This window comes from Melopsittacus undulatus, chromosome 6 (assembly GCF_012275295.1).
Source record: "Melopsittacus undulatus isolate bMelUnd1 chromosome 6, bMelUnd1.mat.Z, whole genome shotgun sequence".
NCBI classification, from domain to species: domain Eukaryota; kingdom Metazoa; phylum Chordata; class Aves; order Psittaciformes; family Psittaculidae; genus Melopsittacus; species Melopsittacus undulatus.
In genome coordinates, this window is record NC_047532.1 from 69,024,690 (window position 1) to 69,048,720 (window position 24,031).

The 24,031-nt window shown below is 44.9% G+C and overlaps 1 protein-coding gene across 1 annotated transcript in view; it reads right to left on the bottom strand.

Moving 5' to 3' along the window:
- GPC1 (glypican 1) overlaps positions 1-24,031 on the bottom strand; it is a 192,603-nt gene that overhangs the window by 91,342 nt on the left and 77,230 nt on the right. The window contains exon 2 of the mRNA XM_005153948.4: positions 3,966-4,124. Coding sequence (XP_005154005.2) covers positions 3,966-4,124 — 159 coding nt within the window. The remainder of the gene's footprint in view (positions 1-3,965; positions 4,125-24,031) is intronic.

Sequence of the window (24,031 nt, forward strand, 5' to 3'; positions counted from 1 at the left end):
CCAAGGCCAAACCACACGGTGCCTCCATGGAACACTCACATCTGAGTAGTGGCAGCAGGACATGGCAAGTGTGGAACAGTTGTGTTGAGGCAATAAGTTTGGGACATAGGCATTGTAGTCCCTGTGGCTTAGATAATCACTGCTTCGGTCTTGTGCCAGTCATTTTCTGCACAGAGTAGTCCCACATCTTTCAGAACACACCTTTTGGGCCAAATGTAAGCCACCCATTCAGACACTTTAAAATGTGGGGCTTGGTTTGTGTTATCATCAACTGAGAAAATACCTGCAAAATTCGGATTCATCTCTGGATTTTGTAGTCTGGGTTTAAAGTTAAGTGGGGTAGGACACAGCTCTTCCTGTTGGGCTTATTCAGTTGCCTTAAGCATCCACACTATATGTAAATATGTACTATATATATACATATATTTACTATATGTAAATATATATGCCTCTCTCCCCAGATAGTCCTTCTCGGGGCTGAAACCCTACGTACTGAATCAGTCAGTTCCTCTGTCAGAGACACATTTGGTTGAATTTTAAACAAGGGTCCTTTATAAATCTCTAAACTCTTAACCATCAGTGTGTAACAGCTTCTAGGATGTTCCCCACCTTGTAACATTTAGAAGTATGATTCATCTCCACAAGAAATATGTAACTGCCTAACTGTCAAATACCGTTAATTATCTGCACAGTCTGTGTTTCAGCATATGCCATTTCCAGCTACCAACATTGGACATTATGAAAGCTTTCACATGACATCAGCTTTCCAATGAGCAGCAACCTGCAAAAGACATAATTTTTAATCCGCTTATGATTGCCATGGTTTAAAAATCCCAGAATTTATGGGAGCTACAAATCGCTTTTAGACTGTGCAGGGTGGAATAAAAGCCAAGATTTTGGGTTTGGCTTGTTGATATTTCCTGAAAACATGAAACAATTCTGAAAGGACAGATTTGCTGGCTCACAGCTAAAGGTCAGCGGTCACACAGGGAGCGATCGCTAAGTGTACCAAAATGACTGGGAAGGAAAGATTGGCACAGCATTGCAGTATTATTAACAAGTGATTTAAGTGGAGAAAAAGGGGGAAAAGAGACAAGGATTAGACTGAGCAAGTGAGCTTTCATCAAGACTAGAAAGTCAGCCTTGTTCCTTGCTGCTTGCAGCCTCTCACTGTCACTTGAAGCACCACTTGCTCTTGCTCCCTCTTCCTATCATATTTCATCTGTATATTTTCTCTAAACATACTTTGTATGAAATAAAGGACACTCTGTTCATGGCTACAAAGTGTTTGCCCCAGATGCAACCACTGAGACTGAAATAACAGATAATTCCTTGCAACGGGACCAAGCTGTAGCTCAGAGCAGAGACACTCTGACAATTTAGGGCTTGACACACCACAACCTGCAAGGATGAATTGCTCTCCAAAGCAAAATGTTGAACACTGGCATGAAGAATACTACTTCAGAGGCAGATTGCCTTGGTCTTGCTATTTTCTAGCTGCAGCTTCAGGGCAATTTACAAGTAGAGACTATTGCCTGTGATCAGCAATGAGATTACAGAAGCAAGATTTGCTGTGATGAATCAAAAAAAGACAGCTTCAGGCCTAAAATTCGATGTGCCACACCTGTTACCAGAGAATATATACATAATCTGATCTCCAGGCTGAAAGTACTACAAGAAAGGGTTGGACATTCACATGCAGTGGAGACTCCCCCCACTCCTGAGGCCAAAAATCAAATCTATTATGAAGACAAGCTGTGCATCGATACCTCTGCACCCCCAAACCTTGCACTGTAAACTGCTGCCAAGGAAATCCAGCAAAACAAGGCATCCGGTGCCAGAAAGACTAGAACTCATCAATCCCACGTTAAAATACTCTTATTGAACAGCTCTCAACAGCACTACCTGCAAAAAGTCTTCTTAACTCTGAGATTCATTGCAGTAACTAGAAGATAAGGCAGTTTCTATGGCATTGTTTCAGGAGCTGGTGTGATTCCATTGCCCCATCACCAGAAGTCCCTTCCCTCAATTTTAAACCATCTGTGCAGTAGCTAAAGGGAAAAATAGTAATGCTGCCCATAAAGTCATGCTTGAAACTCACACATAATATGATTTTGTTTTTTAAATCATGTCTTGCATGAATTATATACTCTGTATTGATTGCAAGTGTAGTTAAGCAAACTAAAAAGGTATAAATGGGAGCAGGAGACAACTTCCTGGCCTTGTGGGCTCAAGTGAGGTTACTTCCACTACAAAACACCAATGATCTGTGCATTATGGTCTGTTAAAGGAAGACCTGGTTTACTGAACACTTTCTTTGTTTGATGCTTAAAAGAAAATTGGGCATGCAGCACTGAAATAAAGCTCTATTCTTGTAAAATGCTGGGGAACAAAAGCAAAGGAAAGTCCTTACAGCTCTAACTGTAACAGCTCTCAGCACAGGCATACTCCTTTCATATACTTGGTTTTGCTTATGACTATTCTTATTGCTGTTACTATTACTAATGCACCAAAACATCATTCAGCGATGTAATGTCTTACTGGTTCTTATATTATTCTCAAAAGTTAAGCCAGTTCTTCACTAGGTAATTTTTGCTCGTGTGTATAATCCTCAAAGCTGCCAACAACTTTTACAGTCTTAATGCTGATAGTTGTACAACTATGTTCTTTTCAGTGGCAAAAATAAAGAGCAGATATACCAGCCAATGCTGCCATAGGCAGTGGAGGGAGAGGGTGCTGAGGCTGGTGGAGGTTCTTCATTAACCCTGTGAAGGGCTGGATTTAAGAGGTCAGTGGCTATGCTCAGAAACAGCTATACCAGGTCCCATTCAGACACCAGTCTGAGCAACCAGCATTGTAAGCCTCTTTTGAAAATCCTGGTTATCACTTTTGAAGGCAGGTGAAAATCAATTAATTTTGAGCTTTTAATGGAATACCTTTGCTGTGGTCAACCGTGGCCACACAGTTACAATGCATTTTGCAGAGATGCACTGCCTTTTCTTTTCCTTTAGTATAAAAGCACTTAATCTTGGTTGTCAGGCCCCTGAAGGTCAGGCTTATTTCTTTAGATCTATTATCTACTGCTTGAAATTTCCAGTTCCACCTTTACGGCTATTATAGCTTCTTTCTTCAACTCCTTTTCACGGTAACTCCAAATGATGACTGTTGATAAAGTTAGGAGGACTGTGATTCTAAATGTCTGACCTTCTTCAAAATCTGATAATGGATACAGTTTCTGAATCATAGGTCATCTCAATTTTGCCAATAAACCATTTATTTCCAGTGGCCTTCAGACCTTGAGGCTTACTGTGCACTGCAGATTGGATTCTTTAGGGAACAATAAAAGCAAGAGAGCCATCCTTAGCCTTTGCTTAGCATGTTAGGAGGGATACTGTACTCCCAGCATCTTATGCATCACAGTCTCTAAGACCGTCAATGCTGTACCAACATTCCTGATGTATGTATGAAGCTGAAAATTGTAAGCCTCTAATGTGAACTAACCTTTTCATTTGCAATCTATATGGAAAGGACAGGAAAAATCCATGCCTCCTTAAACCCTCCCCATCCACTGTAGGCTATCCAGTCACCTCTACCATATTGTTCAGCTTACAGCTCAAGGCATAGTGCCAAATTTTACATCATTACCTCAAATGTTATGCTGCTGTGGTAAGACTCGATTACAACATGCTTGTAAAAACTATGTCAGTGCCAAGATACACAACTTGTTGGTACGAGAGCCTGCCAGCCTCCTTCAGTGGCTTCACTGAAACAGTTCTCAAAATGACTGGGTCTTGCAAAACACTGCCAGAGGTACAATTCCTATTGAAGGTCAACGCGTGACACAAACTTTTGAGCAAGATGCAGAGGAAGGAGTGTCAAACACAAATTCCTGACTGAAACAGTGCTTGGAAAGTTAAGCAGTGTCTGGATCCTTAGCAGGGAGGAACCGAGTAGGTTTTACTTACTGTCAAAGCTTCTGTGCTGCGCTGTCAGGGTCATCTGCACAGAGCGACCAGCCTCTTTCATCATGGCTTCAAATTCACTTCGGCTTTTGTTTGCAAAGTTCTCCTCCATCTCACTGGTGCAGCAGGTATACCCTTGTGGGCAGATTCGCAGGTGCTCCCCTAAAATGACAGAAAATGTAGTTGTATGGCCAGGTTTGGAAAAGGAACATAGCATAAAAATCTTCCAGCTCCCCAGTAACCTGGACCTGCATCAGGCTTTGTGTGTTTACCCCTAATTTGAGTTATCTTGCATTAGTATAGCAGTTGGTATGAAGGCAGGTACAAATTTTCTCACTTCAGACTGTGAAAGGAAGGATTAGTGAAGGAGATAAAATTCATACATGGGCCAAGAAGGGAAATACAAATGTCCCCTGCTCCAAGTCTGCCCTAGAATTCAGCTCTGCCTAGAATCCCAGAAGACATGAAGGTCTGATAAAATGACATATTGCTTGTCCTCATTAGACTTAACAGGTATATCAGAATAACTGTTTGAAACTACTTTGTCAAGAAGTTACCCCAACTCCAACGTGCCTCCCATCAAACTATCCCCTCCAACCTACGCTGAGAAGGCATTCCCATAACCAGAGAGGTGAGACTTGTGAGACATTTTCAAAAGTCAGATGGAATTTGGGTAACTGACTCCCCTCCATGTTTTGACATTTTCTATGAAAACTTATCTCCCAGAAAGAGACACAATCACCCCAAAAAGGGTTGCCGTGACAAGCCCTGATCAAATATAAGGTTTGCTACAGGGAAGGACAGGAAAGGCAAGAGAACTGGGCAGTCCAATTGAAAAATACCTCAGTATGGGAGCTCTTATTACCCTCTGCAACCTCTTTACTGTGGAGGAGCAAGTGCTTGCATAGGCAGAGTCAGCAACAGCTTAAAAATAATTGCCTAAGTTCACATGAATCCTCACAAAGGAAGACACATCCACCTGAAAACACACCCTGTGTTTCTCCTTACTCAGCAGTAAGAATTCATTTGAATAAAATAAAATAGAATATAAAACAAAATAAAAGGTGGGTTTTTTTCTTTTTAAAGAATAAAACCCCTCCTTGTTCCAAGCATGCACTGAGATAAATTATGAAGAAGTGACCATACTTAACATACTTTGATTGGGATTACAGCCAAAGGGTGTAAGACAGGACTACTATGTTTGCATCACAGCTGAGCTTAAACATACATTTAAAATCATGCTTTCTGTGTATCTCAACAGCTTTATATCCTGAACCTTCACAGTCCTCCAGATTTTCCCATTTAAGTCCATAGCTATTTCCAGTGTAGACCTTTTAGCCAATGGGTGCTTTACAGTATAGAGCCTTAGAAACTGAAAGGGCACATGTCCTACCCTTGTGAGCACCATGTCACTGGCAGCCTGACCAAGAGCAATTTTGACAGGAGTGCTCTGTAGTTGACGTATTTTAGGTATAAGCCATTCAGGGTGAGTTTGCATTTTGCTGGCCCTTGGGTCCCTGCTCATGGAGGGCTCTGGAGCAGCCTCTGCAGGGCACTGGGGTAAGCCAACCCTTGGAAAACAGGTTACCATGTGCACCTGCACTGATGGAAAAGCCTCCTGCCTATGTGATGGGAATTGCTGCTCACCAGCTTTCATAGGAGAGTAACTCCCACCATCAGGCCTGTGCCATGCTCCTGGTGCAGAGGAGATCAAGCAGGATGCTGGGCTCCTGTTTTCATTAGGATTGCCCCCATCAAAGTCCCTATAAGTACATCAAAGCAACAGCAAAAGCAGTAACTCGCTTCAGTATAGAAACTAAGAGTCAAACAAACACCATATAGAGCCCAATGCTTGCCATACCAAATGCAATTTAAGTTACAGTGCTTGTCTAAGCCTTTCCTTCCTTCATAAACTGGATTATTGCAACAGCTCATTTCTGTAACACTGCACCGTGAGGACTGCTGATGTGTGACAGACAGGCAGAGAAAGGGAGCTGCCACCTTCTGACAAGACACAGCTTTGTTTTGTGTCACAGCAAATTACAAATCTTCTTCTTGCCCAGCCTCTTCTGCCCGATTTCTGCTGCCACAGGGCTTCTGATGAGGAACCAAGTTGTGCTGACAGTTGTTTTCCTGCGCCATGCACCCTTCCACACTGCCCTTGTTGCCCCCAGGACAAAGCGAGGCCTTTTCAGCACCTGGCCTCTCTGGAAGGTCTATAAACAAGGAGATGGATCCCAGAGGATCCCAATGGTTCCCTAAGACTGCCTTTACCACTGCTGGCTAACAAGTTGTGCAGATGAGGCCCTAGTGTTGTAAGCTTTGCACTCGATAACACCCAAAAGCGCTCCCATCACTTCTCTCTTCCACACAACCCACCAGGGCTTGCAGGTTCAAGCCCCGAACAGCCCTTCATGAATACCCTGCTGGGGTAAGCCAAGGTGAAGCACTGGGAACCGGCTCCTCAGGGAGCTGCCCATCAGCAGGGCCTGGCTGTGCAATGGCCTCCTCAGGGCCTCAAACCAGGCTGAGCAAACATGGCAGCTGCAGCAAGGAGACACCCCATATCTATTGAGCTGCTGGCCAGAGGGGATCCCTGCTAGAAACAAAAGAAGGGGAAAAGTGTGGCTGTTGCCTCTGGGGACGAGCAGGGCCTGCCTGCAGGAGGAAGGTGGACCGGAGGAAGGGCCCTGTCCTGTGCCCGAGCTCCCAGATGAACAACGAGGAGCAGCAGAAGTGTGAGGCGCGCTAATTACAACGTGACATGACCAGACAAAACCTCCCTGCTGCCGTGCCGGGCAAAGCAGGAGCGTGTTCCAGCAGGATGGCATCAGCCCAACACCGCGCTGTGCCAGCAGAGCTTCCAGTAACCTCCCACCAGTTGGCACTGCTGAACAGAGCAGGGAAAGACAGAGAGCAAGGGAAAAGTCACATCCATAGCTAAAATTGCCTACATTTATACACCTTGCGACTTGAATGTGGAATTTTTCTAATGCTTGAACTCAGAGCTGGTTTAATCCCTTTTGAAGCAACATTTGTCTTAGCTTTCTACAGGCATCTGTGTGGTACTCAGCAATACTGCACTTTATCTCGGTGGGAAGCAAGTGTTTTGTCTTTGTCTTCATTTGTCTTTGTAATTTAAACTCAGCACACACCAAACAGTCTCACAGAACTATGAAAATGCTTTGCTTGCTCTGCTATCGAACCTGACCCACCCTGGAAACAGTCACCATTATGATTTAACCTTCCCTATTGACTCCAAAATAAACACACTTCAGCCTGTATTTTTGCTCCCCTTCCATTTCAAAGTTCATTTGTTTGCTGACTTGCTATTATGCCATTGCTGAAGCTGCACCATAAATATCCCTGGGTTCATTTGGCAGATTATCTGCAGATATCTGTGGAGAGCTAGAGGTGTTTTATAAGAAGTAAATCTTCAAGGTGCAGCATGTGCTCTCCTCTCCGCTGCTGCACCAGACAAGATTCCCCTTATATACAGCTGGCATGTTACTAACTGCCTGCTCCAGAGCCCACACTCCCAGCCTTGGGAAGAGCTTTGTAGAAAGCAAGTAAGAACAGCAGAGGTCAAACCAGCAGCAGAGGGCTTGGAGATAACAGATACAGTCTCAGTGATTCAGGCCAACTCTGGGTCAGACCCAAAGAGAATTACACAATCCCATATGAGTCTGTCACTGAAATGCAGCCATCTCTGACAGACCTTGTCCTGCAGCTGCTCATCTAAGCAGGTCTTGCAGCGGAGCATGGGGGTGCCCAAGGTGCATTTAATAGTTCAGCTAATACCAGCTCCTGCTGCCTTAAGCATTCTGGATTTGAGATACATTTGTAAGAGCAGATACACTTTGGGATGCTCCACTTCCCTTCAGAAAACAATATGCTTGCCCAAGCCTTTGGCACCCAAATTGTGTGGCACAATCTGGGTCTTCCTGGAAGACCCAGCTCTCCTGCAAAGGCTGCCAAAGGCGAGGTGAGATGTAACCCACTGACTTCATGGTCTCTTGGAACAGAGACAGGGCAGAGAATACTTGAGAACATCACTGAACAAATGTCTCATTTATGCTTAACTGCCCTGAAGTGGAAAGGAATAGGCAGGAGGCTGATGACAAGAAAATATCAGAATGCAGTACTGAGAGAAGTCCTTGGCTCCTTTAACCGTGTAACTAGTGCTATTTCTATCCCTCTCACAGGATGTTGGAGATTGAATTCATTACAATGTTTGCAGAAGGTTTGGGGTTATTTGGATGTGTCAGAATATCTAAATGCAAATTATTACAAAACCATTCCTTCCAGGGGTTAATCTATTTCAGGCTGTGATGAACCTGTCATGATTCTTCTCCCCTCTTCCCCCTCCCTCTCCAAACTGCTCCAAAATCTCACCTCATGCTCCCAGACCAAAAATGACCCGCAGCTGCCTCAGTCCAGACCCCCATGCCAGGACACCTACAGCCCAAAACCCCTCCGCAGGGGTTTTTGGTGGACATGGCACAGGCAGTCAGGCTTGCTGAAGTCCCATCCTGCTGAAACCCCCTTGCCAGGCATGCCAGGATACAGCCCCCAGCCACCTAAACTCCGTCCAGGCTAATGAGTACCACAGCCAGGACAAACCAGTGTAATTCAGATCATGATTTGGGATCTTTTCCCTACTTTTTTCTTTCTTTTTCCTCCTTTTTTCTTTTCTTTAATCATGTCACAGTGTCTGCAGCTGAAGCAAAACGAGCCCGGAGGTGGCTCTGATGTTAAAAATACCTTGCAAAAAGATAGTGCAATGAAAGTAAAACCCCTTCCTTAGGCCTCCCGGCTTTTCCTGCTTCAGGTATTCCTGTCCCCATCTCTTGAAATACATACCTTTAAAAAGAACATGATTTAGCACATGCTGATAAGTAACTGACAGCACAGGCTCTAGCACTAGTATCTTGAAACCTGGTCTTGTCACAGATAATTCCTAGAGGAAATGGGAGTACCCCAAAATCATTTAGGCTAGGAGACAGTCCCAGCTGACCACCCTAGACTGAGTTCTTGATATCCTTTTCATTCTGGAGGCACTGAGAAACATCAGCTGGCAAGCTTCTTCCAAATCTATACCCCACGATATTGTGTAAGGTGTCTGGGTGTATGGCTGGTCTCCCACAGCAGCTGCTAACATCAAACTGAACCAACTACCAGACTGCTCTGTGAAGGACATTGCACATGAGGAACTTTCCCCTGTTGTAAAGGCAGGTGTTAGCTGAGCTCCTGCTTTGATGTGCAGTCAGCTGTCGGCAAAATATGTTATCTTCTATTTTCTGATTCTGTATTAAGAGTATCATCATTTTTGGCTTGGGTTTGTATCTAATGTCAGGGAAGTCACAGAAGGCCTGAATATAAAGTATTGTATGGCAAATCTTCACCCTTTAATCAAAATGCACTAAGCCGTGTTCTCTCCCGGGCTGAGAAAATGCATAGTGGGGCAGAGCTATGGGGTGGCCAAGAAGCCAGGACAGAATATGGTCATGAGGAAGGGCCGCACTCATGTGAAGTCATGATTCTTCTGCACTTTCACACCAGGAAGCACTCTCAGGATAAAAATGAGATTGGAGAAGACCTTTCAGATCATCCAGTCCAACCATTCCCCAATGCTGCCAAAGCCACCACTAGCCCCTGTCACTGAGAGCCTCATCTACAGGGTTTTTTAACACTTCCATTGCCCTGGGCAGCCTGTTCCAATGCCTGAACACCTTTTTGGTGCAGCCTGAGGCTGTTTCCTCAGTCACTTGTCACCTGGGAGAAGAATTTTCACACTGTTGTTGCCCCTCAGGCTCAGTGAGGTGTGAGGGATAGGGCTCCAGAACAACCAACTCCTATTTCCTTTGCACAGCTGAAGGAATAGCTGGCTATCTCAAGCGACTGATAACAAGGGCATGATGTCTTTTCAAGCTGCACAACACAGGTCTGAATTTGCCCTGTGTCAGCAGCTTTTATAATGCCTTACCATCTGACAGTTGATCAAATAGCTTGTGCTATCTGAGACGAACTAAGGTTTTCGTTCCAGATAAAGAAAACAAGCTCTGTGTTCCACATCAGTGATAAAAACAGCAAGCTAGAAAAATAGCTAGAGAATATGCTTGCTCTGTTAATGCAATGCACGTGCTTAAGATGAAACAATAGCAAAACATTAAATGCTTGTTCCCACAGCTCATCATTCAGAATAGGATTATACAAACAGAAGAGAACAACCAAGAGCAGATAACCTGTAAGATTTGCTCTTTCCACTCCTTACCTTTCTACTCCTACCAGGATCTAATAAACTAACAGAACACTGTTAACCAAATAAGATAACTTAATCTGGCTACTGCGTGGAGTTGGCTTCCTACCAGGTTTGTAGTGTGCTATAATTCCATTACCCTGACACAGAAATACCTGTATCGATTCACTAAGAAGTGCCATCCTCAGAAACCCACTGATGAGTGGGAGTGCTTTAGGACTACCCTGTTTCCCACCAACACAGCCTGTTCAAGCTCAGAGCCTGACTCCCAGAGAGCTGGCAGGAGAGTGTGGGACAAACTGAATGTGAACCTCATCTGTATTTGCTCTGGTTGTGTGTTGAAACACTTGAGGCTCTGAGGCTGTCAGCTCAGTGTCACGCCTGCACACTGGAAGCATGGTATCAATTTGTTTAATCCTAGACCCTGATGTCAGAGGAATTTATAAGACAGGCAAACATGGGCAAAAAAAAAAGTTAATTAACAGAGGAGAAAGAGACACCTCCATGTCCTGGAAAAATATGAAGTACAGGGTAGATAAGAGTGCCTTCATCAATGACATCCTGAACATCCTAATGTCATCTGTGTATGGTACAACGGCAAACTGCCCAAAGGAAGGGAACAGAGAAAATGTCACAAACACTGACAAGAGACTTGATTCTTACTGAAAAGATGTGCACGAGAGCACTTATCCCATGTATTGCTCCTTTGGGGTTTGGGAGTGTCTTCCTGATTGGAACAGAACACCCCTTCCCATCACTCTGCTCTCCCAGTTTCTCATCAGAGCCTGGGCTCTGCCTGACTCCAAGCTGCACACATGCAGCAGGAACCAGCACAGGATGCAATGATCCAAGCCTGTGTTTAAGGACAACGCAGCAAACACTTTATAATTTGCAATAGAAAAGATCTTTTTCAGCAGTTTGAGAGCGGAATGAAAGAGTTATAGCCAAATCCACAAGTACCACAAGCAATGAAGGACCTCTATCTAGCAGAACTGACTGAACACACCAAAACCCAGTGCTCCTCAGATCCTCCTCTGGGCACTGGACCCATCCCTGTGGAGCTCCTAAGCAGTTCTCTGCTCCAGGAAAGGAGATGATCCATTACAAAAGGCTTCAAAGGGGACCCAGAACATGGTCTACAATTAGCACACTCCAAATAAATCAATCTTGAAAGAAATCTTCAGTTCAGACTAAACCAGTTGCAAGGATCATGGAGAAACAGACAGGGAGTTCACTGTTCACTGTCTCTCCCCTCCCCTTCTCTAAAAAACAGAAAACTCTTAAAAAGCATCTTAGACAAGGGAAGAATTATCTTGTCTCTTCACATAACACTTGTGGGGACGTATTGAAGTTGTGTGTCATAATCCATCACTATCAACCGCTTTCAGAGTTGTCCTGAGCACATCAGCTTCTCACCAGATGTTTTGGTTCTTTCTTTTTTTTCCCTTCTTCCTGGAACAAAGAGTCTTTTTATCCTCAGTTTACTGCAATCTAAAATAAGATCAAACTGGAAACCTATCACTCTTATCAGATGCAGCTTCACTGGAGCCCTCATAACAACATAAATACGTTATTACATAAGAAGCAAAGAAATTTGTTAAGCAGAATCTTTTCCAGTTTCTTCTCAGAAAAATAGCTACTGCAGAAACTTCCAGCTCTTCCCCATGGCCTGGCAGCTTGCTGCCAGAGGGATCAGACTGGAAAAGGGATCTCAGTAGTAAATTCAGGATTAAAGATGCAGCTCCCACTAAGACATTAAAGAGGTGAAGGCTTTTGGTTTATTCTCCATTTAAATGAAAATAGCTTGGAGGCAATAATCCATATAATCCATGCTAGGAACTTGAGGAAGACCTTGATCAAAACCAAAAATCTTTTTTCCAGACACGCTACTAAAGCTCTGCAAGGAAAATGGTGATACTACACTTTGAGCTATATTGGGATAAAGAAACTAAGGAGCTTCAGCCACCTTCTAAGACTGTTGCTCAAGAATAGGGGGTGCTTGTGGCCACTCCTAACCACTTCAGTGCAAACAACAAACTTGGAGAAGTTAGCATTTAGAGAACATTTCCCCCTAACCCCAGCAAAGCTGCTCAAGCAGTAGATGCTGGTGTGAAAACCATGAATAGCACCTTTCTGGGTTTCAGACACATATTTAACACATGGTGCCTGCAAGACACTCCCTACATCTTATCCCTGCCACCCTTGCAGGATGCAGTGATAAGCAGGATGTATCACACCAGAGGCAGATGGGCACAATGCAGAAGTGGGCTGCCAAGGCTGCCCACCTTAATGAGCTACACTCCTGGCTGCTAGCTTGCCCAAGATAGGACCGCACACCAACTCCTGAGCGCAGCTACAGGCATTGTTGGTAGCACCAGGGGCAGCTCATTCCCTCCCTGCAGGAAGATGTGTATGTCCAAGGAGAATCTGGCCTTCCAGCAACAAAAATCTCCCAAGGGAAAGTAAATAAACTAAAAGAAACCTCAACCACTCTGCTGGTAACAATGAAAATGCCTCCTGAGTATGCAAAAAACCTTGTCTTTAAATAGTTATTAAACAAACTAAGTTCTTGAATCTGAAATCCAGTTCTGAGAGCTTGCAAAACCAGAATGCCTATGACTAAAGACTGAAGAAACTAGGTTTAATGACACTCGTTAATCTGAAATCCCATAAATGTGTGAACACTTTTCAGAATTGAAAAAATACCTGTCACAAACTGTTTGAACCCCACAAACTCAGGAGCACCCTTTTTTAGGTATTTTTTAAAACTTAAGAGACTTTACCTATGCAGAGCTGTTGCCTTATGCCATAAATTAGGAGTGCTTATACCTCCTCTAAAACTCTTTGCTGTATGTGTTGGCAGGGATGTGGGAAGGTGCAGGACTGAAGGGGCAAGTTGTGGTTGCTGTGGGCTTTCTCACTTTGCAACCTGAAGCTTTTGTTAACCCCAGAAATGCTTGGTTCTTCCTCAGTTACTGCTTTGCTTTATTTGTTTCATGAATGTTTTGGCCAGCATCAAAGTGCTCAGTCACTGTAGAGTGAGCCCTTTCCTACAATTTGAGCTACCATGAAAGGGAATAGCAAGAATGGGGTCATCTTGTGGGAACATGAAATTGCAGACTTTCAGTTCAACTAAACTGATGCAGCTGTTGAAAAACTTGGACTAAGAAGCACCAGCATCAAGGCTGGAGCCTGCAGAAGCCTCTGGCTACCGCGTGCAAGAGATATGCAGTAGAAGGAATTCAATATGCTGCCTTTCACTTCTGGTTGCAGATGCATGTAGGTGAAACCTGTGCCATTGCTCTTCTTTTTATGTTTCCATCTGACCTTCCAAAAGCAGATTACACAAAGCTGCCTGTAAACCCAAAGATGCAATGGATATCCATAAGGAGCTCCTCTCTTCTACCCTTGGAATTAATTCAGCGGTATGACGAGATGAGGGCACCAGTCAAGTCCTGCCACAACTGCTTCATGAACAGATTTGTTTCCACAAGAACCAAAATGCTCACCCCCACATAGAGGGGTGACCCAGAGGACCAGGATTAAATTGGGATGAACATTTAAAACTCCAACGCCCTGCTAGATCTCAGCATGGCTCACAGTGCATATGCCAAAAATTTCACCAGCAAAATGTATTTTAGGCAAGTTCTGTTTGAAAACTTAATGGAAGTGGAGCTGCTCTCCCCTGAGCGTCAGGAACAGATGACTAAGAAATGTTGCCAGTATCTGTCTTTCAGTGAGATTGGTGTTGGGTTTGTGTGGTGTCCTATTTATAACTTTGACAAACAGCTCACCCAATCATTTCATACTTAATCATAGCTGTCTGCCCAGCTCCCTTCCGAGAGAAGCTTTTTGAAAAGTACATGCCAACATAATACGAACAAAAGGAAGCAAACCACAGTCGGGAATAAAAGACCTTGCTCCCCAAACCAGCAACCAGCAAAAACTCATGAGCTATGCAGAAACCAGGGCTTGGTAAATAGTAAGGCATAATTAGAGTGTCATTATTCATGGGTCTGCGTAGCTACAGTTAGTCAGTGTTTCCACTGTAAACCCCTATTTTCATCGAGGTTTGCAACTCAGCTGCAAGGAATTAGTCTGTGATGAAATTTGGCAATCGAAATTTTAGAGCAAGGATTGTTTTTTTAAACCATTTAAAGATTTTCCCCACACACACTTTCAGTTCCCCTCTTACTTCTGAGGCTGTCACAGTAGGCATAAAACAAACAAAACACACTTGTGCGTGCTCTTTGATGTTTGATTTCTGTGTACGTCTCTGTGTGCTTAATGGGACCAAAAATATCAATTTCGCAGGGATTTTCAAATATAGAAGTCCTAAAAATTGAAGTTGTGATTCCCACAATTATAACTCCACTTTCCTTTGGATGTATTCATAAGCGTTACTATCTATGGCATTAGTTGCTACATGTTAAAGGGCCTTTACATTCAGGCTAAACTCATCTAGTGCCAAAGACGGATTTACATCTCATGGGATGGAGCCACTAGATTTCTGTAAATTTCTTTACAGTTTTCTTTCTTTGAAATAACATTTTCCAGAGATTAAAAGGGATTATTCTCCGAGGGACGCGGCCCTCAACCTTACAGCTTCCTCCCCACCTACCTGACCATCCCATTAGGGCTCACATTTCAGAACCTACACAGCCACATTTGGGACCACCAAGAGGAAGCATGAGGAAGGGAAAGGGACAAGAGAAACATCTTGATGGGACAAATACTAACTAGAGCCTTTCACAACATTTTCAACTACTCAAGAGAAGCAGACTGCTATTTGCATTCATAACAACAGCAGCAGAATTCATTTGCTCTTTTCCAACTAGCTCTGGCTGAAGCATCCTAGAGATGAAGCATCCTAGAGATTCAGCATCGTGGGATATGAATGAGATTGGACCACTAGCAAGATACAGCAGTCTCTGGGCACTGTGCCTGACTGTCACTGCTAGCCACAAGCAGCACACATCAGAAAGTAACGGCTTCAAGTGCAGTCCCAGCTCAGAGTGGTGAAACACTTACCCAGCTTGAAAAAACAAAGCAAAACTGTGAGCTTGAAGACTCACAAGCCCCAGCCTAGAACTGTGAATAGTCTGAATGTTCATACCAATACCTTTGGTGCACAGGTTTTTAAAGAACAGACTAGTGTATCCAGGTAATTGGATTTTCTAGTGAAACAGATGCCACCACACAGGACTTCAGAGAACTAGAACAACACCACCATCATTTCTGACTAGGAGGAAAGCATTTACACCACCACCTTGACCACTGTGATTTGTGAAAACCATAAAAGAAAGTCTCCTTTTAGACTGAAAGTATTTCTCTCTGCTACAGATTGTAGCAACCACAGTTATTTATGTTGCAGTGATGATCTGAACTCCTGCCACGTCTTACAAACAGCACAAAGCAGAATTCCTAGATAGACTTCTTGAATCTGCTTTTCAAGGTGGTAGTTAGAAACTAAGAGGCAAATGAACCCTCATGAAATATTACTCATGCACCTACAATCATTTACAGGGATGTTAGCAAGATCTTGGTTTCAGAGGGCTGGATCACATTTTCCCACTGCAATCATTATTAACCTGACATAACAAGTTCATAGAGTAAGAGATAATAATGATGCAGTAACTGGTCTCTGTAGAATATGGCTATGATTAGGGAATATCTTAGAGAAACTGTCATTCATTAAGCACTCAGCTCAATGCATAAAGATGGCTGAAGATAAAGCTCTGCAGTTTCAGGAGCTTATACCCTTAAAAATGTCATTTCTTGATATTTTGGTTACTGAGTCTTTTTCACTTGAATGTTGTTAAGAAGTGGCTTTAAATGCAAATGGCACAGTTCTTTTCTTCACCACTTCCGCCCTGACTGTGAGCATTCAGTCCTCAGCAGCGACCTTAAAAGACATCATGAGCCAGTCAGTAAAAGGTACAACTCTTAAAACCTGAATTTAGTTGTGCTGGTACTGTGAATCTAAGCATCTGGGGAAATCTGCAGGGCTTCAAAGTGCATCTCATGCATCAGCTCCCAGGTACTTAACTAGGTCTAAATCCAGGAATCCAGTCACACTGGCAAGCTCTCCTTTTCATCCCTTTGTTCTCTGAGCTCACCAAGATGCTTTTGCTCTTGAACAATCACATTCTTTGTGCATCGTGGCACAACAATACTGTCACCAAATTTTTCCTTTCTTGTCTTAGCAAGAAAGAAGGGACCATCCCCAGGGCGCAGAAAGCAGCTTTATCAAGTCTGCAAGTCAACTTCACTTCCAGATTCAGTTAAGCCAGTGGGAAATGTTCTTGGCACTCTTAAAGATGAGATACTACCTCCACACACTCACCGTCTGGCTGCTATTAGTATAAGACAGAATGCAATTCAAAAGCCCTGTCTTCCTTTTCTTCAGAAAATAATCATACCAGTCTGCCCAGTAAGTAAATCACCACATTCAGTATGTTTTTCAGCAATGCCTTGCATCATTCTTCCACCTGGCCCTTCCCAACTCTTTGCTTCTTTCTCAGCTACTGGCATAAAACAAAGTACCCACAAAGAAGCAAAAGCTCCCAGAGCAGAAGACTGTACTATGCAGAGCAGTCATACTTGTGTACAGGTTGCTTGCCTCCCAACAGCTATGTGGACTTCACTGACCAATTTGATAGGAAATTGGAGAGCATTTCCTCCTCTGAGCACCCATGGAAGTAAACACTGAGCAGTTCTCTTGGTTATGGTGTTTATAAGCAAGTCATGTTCCAGCCTTCAGGCTTCCCCAGGGTACTGCTGGGGGCCTGCTCCTCTTCTACCATATGTACTCACACAGTTTGAATGCCAGTCACGGTGAGCCTCAGTGAACCTGCTCTGGAGAAAATCCAAGTGGAAATCTCACAGGAGCAGGTGTTGTCACTGGGGATGCTTAGAAACAGGCTGGGCAAACAGCTCTAAATATACTTTACTGAGCAAGTCTTATTTGCTAAGACTACATGGTCTCAGAGGGTTTTTCCACCCTCCATTTCCCAAGATGTTATGACCTGTCCGTCTTCTGGTCTGGGGGTCAGGCAACAAATCTTAGGCAAGGTTCTTGCACCTCATCTGGGAATCAGGGCAACACACCCATCAGCATCTGAGAGTGACAGTCAACTATATTTAGCCAGTATTAGAAATAAGAGGTGCAAGAAGAACCACACCTTTAATTGCATCCTCATTCCCTGTGACAGCTGAAAACCCCTAATTAATACACTTCACACTGTCTGGTTTTGATCTAGTTCAAATTCCAACCAGCAGCAGAGTATGTGTGTCCCATCCCTGCTGAAAGCCCCTCTGGGATTTGTGATGCCTATCACTTGAGCAGGGAGACAGCAGTGGATACCTCTCTCCTGCTATGAAATACTCCTCTCTCTTCTCAGTACAACTGGCTCCCTCAGCTTTCTCAGCACTCCAGATCAACCTCCTTCCCTTGGCATACAGAACCTAACCCTTTAATTAAACAAACTCCCCATCTTCCACCTGTCTTTCAGTCCCTGCCTCTGAAATTTGACTGTGAGACTTCTTTGTTACATGTACAAAAGGTACGTGACTGGTCTCCTCTAATCAAAGATCCTACATGTCATCACACATATACGGTTCACAACCTGTGTGGACCATACTGCACTACTGTGGGAAGAGGAAGACCACTTGGTGGACCAGCACCTGATGCAATTACCCACTCCTTTAATGCTTCATCTTCAACCCTTTCACTCTGATGCTGCTGATCCCCACGTCCATGCTGAGGAGGTGAGCAGTGCTGGAGGAGCAGCATCACAGCTACACTCCAAACTCCACAAAGCTCCTGTCAGCCAAAATGTCTGACTTCCTCAGAAGCCCCCACTTCCCTCAGACCATGTTGCAATCACCTGGCTTACTTGGGACACAAACATCTCTGCCTCCATCCCAGCATGACCTGCTGCTGACAACTGGCTCCCCCAGTCTACTTATAAAGTTCTGCATCTGCCTTAATAAAGTATTAGGGTGCACAAATAACAAAACCTGCACTTCAATCAGCAGAGACACTGAACTGCTGACTTCTGAGGCAGCACTGGCACAGGAAACAAATGGGAATGGATCAGATCTTGCAGAGGATCTGCTGTTAGCCATCGCTCCTTTTCAAACATGATAACAAAGCCTTTGCTGTAACTTCAGGTTGTTGCCCACCTGAGGCCTGAAGCTGCTCTTACTGAACTCAATGGCAGAACTCCTGCTGACTTCAAAGGCAAAGGGCCTGGACTCCCAGTGCTTTCAACTCTTGTAACCCACCTGTGTGTTTAACAAAGGTTTGCCAAATTGGGAAGAGCTTTCATACCCATCAACCCTCTTCTGAGCAGCAGAGAGAGGTTTGTCCAAAAACCTTTTGCTCAATTACTTCAGTCACAAGCACTATACAGTGACTGGCCTGATGTCAGGAGCTTGAATAAAGTGCCACTTTTCAGAAGTGAAGCATGCTGCAGATAAGATGCTTTACAGACACTACCGGCCTGAAACAACAATTCCTCCAAGGTGGACTTCATATCCTCTATGCCAAATAGCCAGCTAGTTACTAGCTATGACCTTTTGATTCTACAATTAAGGATATCAACAAAGATAAACTTCCTTCACAAATCCTGAAAGCATTCCAATTTCATGCCTTTGTCTGCCAGAAGATGGGGACTTCTAGATTGATTTTAGGGTTTGGGGTTTTTTTCCATCCTGAAACATGATATTTCCATAGAGGAATCCAATGGTCACAAGAACCAGTCAGTGTATACAGCCTGAGGCAGCTCAAAGCTACCAACAAAAACAGTAGAACAGTTTCCAGACAGGAAAATGTTCTCAAAACCTTATCACACGCTAACACAGGCACTTTTCAATGCGTCCCTTATTCATATTATCTACTTTAACTCCTAGCAAATTCTACTTCCATTGCTCATTTGTATTCAGAGAAGCCAAATGGAGCAGCCTGCAATGCAGCAGAAGTACTGTACTTTTCTGGGCTGCTGTCATTTTGGAATATCCTACTCCTCCCCTCTTTCTTGGATGCTCAACCAAAAAATACCCACAAAAACCCAAGAAACCCACAACACTATTCCAATACTGACGGCTCTCCGTTGTCTTTGGAAAATTTCCTACTATGCTCACATATTCATCTGACCAGATGGAGAGTGGGAAAGAAACCTAGATATATTTTCTCCAAACCCCAAAGTATTAGTACCAGGACAGGATGCTCCTGAGCACACCAAGTATAAAGTCCAAGTCCAAAGTACCTATTTGATCTCTATGACCCAGCACTGAAACCAACCCCAGCTCCCCTTTCCATAGGCTTTCTTAGCTCCCTCTTCCTGCTCACAGCAGTGGGTGAGGGCCCCCTTTCTCTGCTTAGCTATGTGGGGCTCAGATCAGCTGTCAAAGGGGAAGCTTTGCCTTGCAAAGGAATTGATAAACAGTGATCCTATGGTATGGGTTATGCAGGAGAGCACTCTGGAGGATCACAGTCTCCTTGTAGCTTTACCACCTACCAGTTAAATTCCCAAGACCTGCTGCAGCTGGGAAACCTCTGTGTTAGTGACCTGCGTCATTTGTCCAGCCTTCACTCTTTCCAGCAATCTGTTCTTTCACATCTCTTCGTCCAGCTTCACCCATTCAGACTGTCCCCATCATCTGCCCTCTTCCTTCATCTCACAGATAAGCAGCTGGACAGAAGCACACTAGGAATTGTAACTACCTGGATGCAATGCTTAGGTTGCTTGCTTAGCAGGAGGAAATAAACCCAACCAGCTGCAGTGCCACAGACTCAGTGTCTCTGCAAGGCAGAACAGGCATCCCCTGTGGTGTTTCTAAAAGAAAACAAACTTCTCATAGGAAAGCTCTCAGTATCTCACAAAGAAAAACATTTAGCAGAGTGGCCTTACTAAATGCTTGTGCTGCACTAAGGCTTACAGTGAGGTGGTCTGTAATAGTACATTGCATTCATTTTTACAAAACTGCCTAAGCAAAGGCATTGTTTCTCTCACTTTGAGCTGGAGACCTAAGGCTCAGCAGTGCTATGTGCCCTCAGCACCAGGTTCTGAAGTGAACTGCTGCCTGCTGGCACCTGAACCACAGCCCTCCAGCTTCTCAGGCAAGGTGAATTATGCTGGTAAAGGCTGTTGGGACTGTGTCCATCTGGGACATGCCCAACAAACATGCTCAAGGACCAGCATGAGAAAAACACCCCACCATATGCCCTGAAACAGCTTATTCATAGCCACCTGCCACTGCACTGGGCTGGGTGTCAGCATGCCCGCCCAACCACACACAATGCACAAGTGCACATCACCATGGCCTTGTGCAGTGACTCCCCCTCCACTGGAGAAGCATTTGGAGAACCCACTAGGAACAAGCCCAGCAATCCAGATGCAAATGTTAAATGTGCCTGTACAGAGGGAGCACCAGGTGGGGGAATGTGGAGCCAGTATAAACCACAGTGCTCCTGCACAACAAGCAGTAAGTCTTTCCATACCCAAAGTGAAAATATCACTTCCCCAGGAACAGGTTATCAATTAGGAGACTACACAGTTTTAGCAATGCCTGCTGTGTTTATTTTGATCCTCACTGCCACACATGTCAGAGGCAGCAATACCATTTTCCCTTGAGAGTATCAGACATTACAAACTTTGCTTAAGAAAACAGAGTTTGCTGATGGGTCATCAGAAAGATAAGACATAACCTGACTACACTCTAGGTCATAACTGTTTCAGGATTTAGCCATTGAAAATACACCTTTGTAGCCTGCTAGGGTTGGGAGATAGCATCTTATTTAATCATCTTTGCTCCAGCCCTTCAGATGCTGCTCAACAGCTCTATTCAGACCTAGAAAGCACCATTCTGGTCTGTCATTCCTGCCTGCACTCAATATTTGTTTCCTGCACTGTAAAAGGCCTCTGTCAGCTAGCCTGTACTTTATCTTAACTGATGAAAGTAAGATTGTGGGAGGCCCTCACAACAGCTTATAACCCTTGTCTTTCCCAGCAGCACAGCCACTGTTTTGCTTTTGGTTCAGCTGCGAGACCAGGAGCCTTCATGCCAGTAAATCAAGCAGTATCTGGTGTTTGTATCTCCCACTGGTCACTGATATTTCTTCCCTCAGGGCCTGGCTAACACTCAGCCTTTCCAACTCATGTGCTTATCCCCTATGTTTTCCAGTCACTGCAAATGTGGTTCTGTGTCAGCTACCCCAGGATAGAAAGCAGAGAGCTGGACCCAGACAAATCCTTGCTCACATTCACACCCTGAAGCCAACCACGGAATCCTGTGTGGGGAAGCATGCTGCAGGGAGACCCACCTCATCTCCTCTTTGCTTTGCCCAAAGTTATTTAAATCTCCCATGGGACAGATGTGCCCCACTGTGAAGCAGAGGCTACTGCCTCCTTGTTTCCAAAGCATGCTCAGTATCCTCAAGCTGGGAGCTGTGCAAACTGGTACTGTTCAGATGTAGGATGCTATATAGATACTGCTACAAACCAGCAGCCCTGAAACGGGGCAGTCCTTGAACAGGTTTCTTGAGGTCAGCGCAGGCAACTCCTAAAGGAAGCCACAGTCTGGGTATCTTCCTGTCTATTGCGGCCATTACTGCCCAGGGTGTTGAATTATTAAGATAATCTGAAGAATATTTGCAAGGATGTTTTATTATTTTGAGTGACTCACTCCAGGCACCTAAAGGAGACCTAGTTTTCAAAAAACACTGAAATTTACCTTCCAAAAGTCAGAGCCTCTCTGGCTGCAGCAAACTGAACAACTTCAGGCAACGGAAGCAACTACGAAAATCTGGTATCCTCAGATGAGATAAAAATGTACCTCCATTGAGCATGAATGGGGTTGCAACATACTTCAAACTCTGCTTCCAAGCCAGGACACACCAGGGTAGTCTGTGTTCTACAGAGGGGCACACGTAGAGGAGACAGTGAGCATCTGGAGCTGCACACCTCCACCTTGCAGGGGTGCCACAGCCCCTGGAGTGAGCAAGGCTTTAGCTGTGTATTGATTCAGAAGGCAGACGTTGCTCTGAGATAGGAGCAAATACACCATATGAAGCCTTTTTGAAAACACCAGGGAGCTAAGTGATGTCTTTAAGGACAGCAGTAGCTTTATAGGGATGCTGCTGTGCCCAAATCACATGGCAATGAGCTGAGTAGCTACAGTTGCTCAGGGGGAGAGAATGCTGAGCTGCGGGATGGAAGGAAGCCATCACCCACCATATGGAACCACATCCATGCAGCCAAAAGCATACTTCCCTCCTGCTCCCCATCCCACCCTGCATGGTTGCTGGAAGCCCTGGTGGCTCTCCTACATCACTTGGACAAGCCTGAAACTTCTCTCAAACAACTGCCAGTCTCTGCAGTGCATCTTCCTGTCCTCTTATCTGCTTGGCTCCCTACAGCATGTGTGAGACGAGCGAGCACCCGGTGCCCTGAGAGTCCTGGCATGCTGCCTCCCTGGAACCAGGCTGTGTTTGATCTCCCCCTGACAAGGAGTGGCTGACGCTTGTGTCTTTGCATGCTGTCCCTGGAGTGTGAGGGGGGAAAAAGACTGAGAGAAAGGGGTAGAGAGCAGGCTGGTCCAGCAGAGCCAGCAGGCAGTGTCTGGGGACCCATGGCAGCAATGCTGGCCTGGGCAGGGAGAGCCCAGCCACAGAAGGAACAGCCTTGCTGTCTCCCTAAGTGCCTGGCACCAAGCCTGCTGCCCAGCTCAGCCCCAGAGCCAGCCCCTGACCTGCAGCAAAGCCACCGAGTCACCTGCAAGTGTCCTCTGGTGCAAACTTGGCTGCTCCTACCCTGGCACAGAGTGCACTGCTCCCCGCAGCTTCAGTTTTACACAATGGTTCACCTCCAAATGAGATTTCTCTTTGTTCTTTGTGGCATAAAAGGACCTCGGCACTCTGGGCCTGTACTGTCTGGGCCAAAATCCATCAGTGCCCTTTGGATTCTAACTGCTCACAGGTATTGTTCAGCCTGGAGAAGTGAAGGCTCCAGAGACACCTTGGAGCGGCTTCCAGTGTTTAAAAGGGCCAACAAGAAAACTGGAGAGGAGCTTTTGACAAGGGCCTGGAGGGACAGGACAAGGGGGAATGGCTTTAACTGACTGAGATTAGACATTAGGCAGAAGCTCTTCCCTGTGAGGGTGCTGAGGCACTGGCACAGGGTGCCCAGAGAAGCTGTGGCTGCCTCATCCCTGGCAGTGTTCAAGGCCAGGTTGGACACAGGGGCTTGGAGCAAGTTGCTCTGGTGGAAGGTGTCCGTGCCCATGGCAGGGGTTGGAAATGGATGAGCTTTAAGGTCCCTTTCAACCCAAACCATTCTATGATGATCATGCTTCCACTAACTGCATGTAGAACTGAGGATCACTTGTGGACTTGGCTTCAGCAACCCAAGTGCACCTCTTCTGGTGAGCAAGTGCAGTGAGGAAAAGAACTACAAGAGCAAAGAGGACTGGAGGCAACACCTTTCCAATAAAGCATCCCTGACTTGGACACTTTCTACCTGACTCCCTTAATTCAGGTGAAATAAGGTTTCTGATTTAAGGAGCATTTCTCACTCCATACTGCTCTAGGATTTTTCATGAGGTCTTAGTTGAGTGTGAATGGCACGGGAGGGAAAGATGTGAAGTCCAGATACACAGGGTATTAATTTTATGCTACTGTTTAGTACTTCTATACACAACAGACAATCACAAGTTACAGTAGCTATTACAACATGTTGCAAAGATAGTGCACATGCAGTACAATGGCTCCCAGCTACAGCAGGCACGGTTTAAGCCATCATAAAAC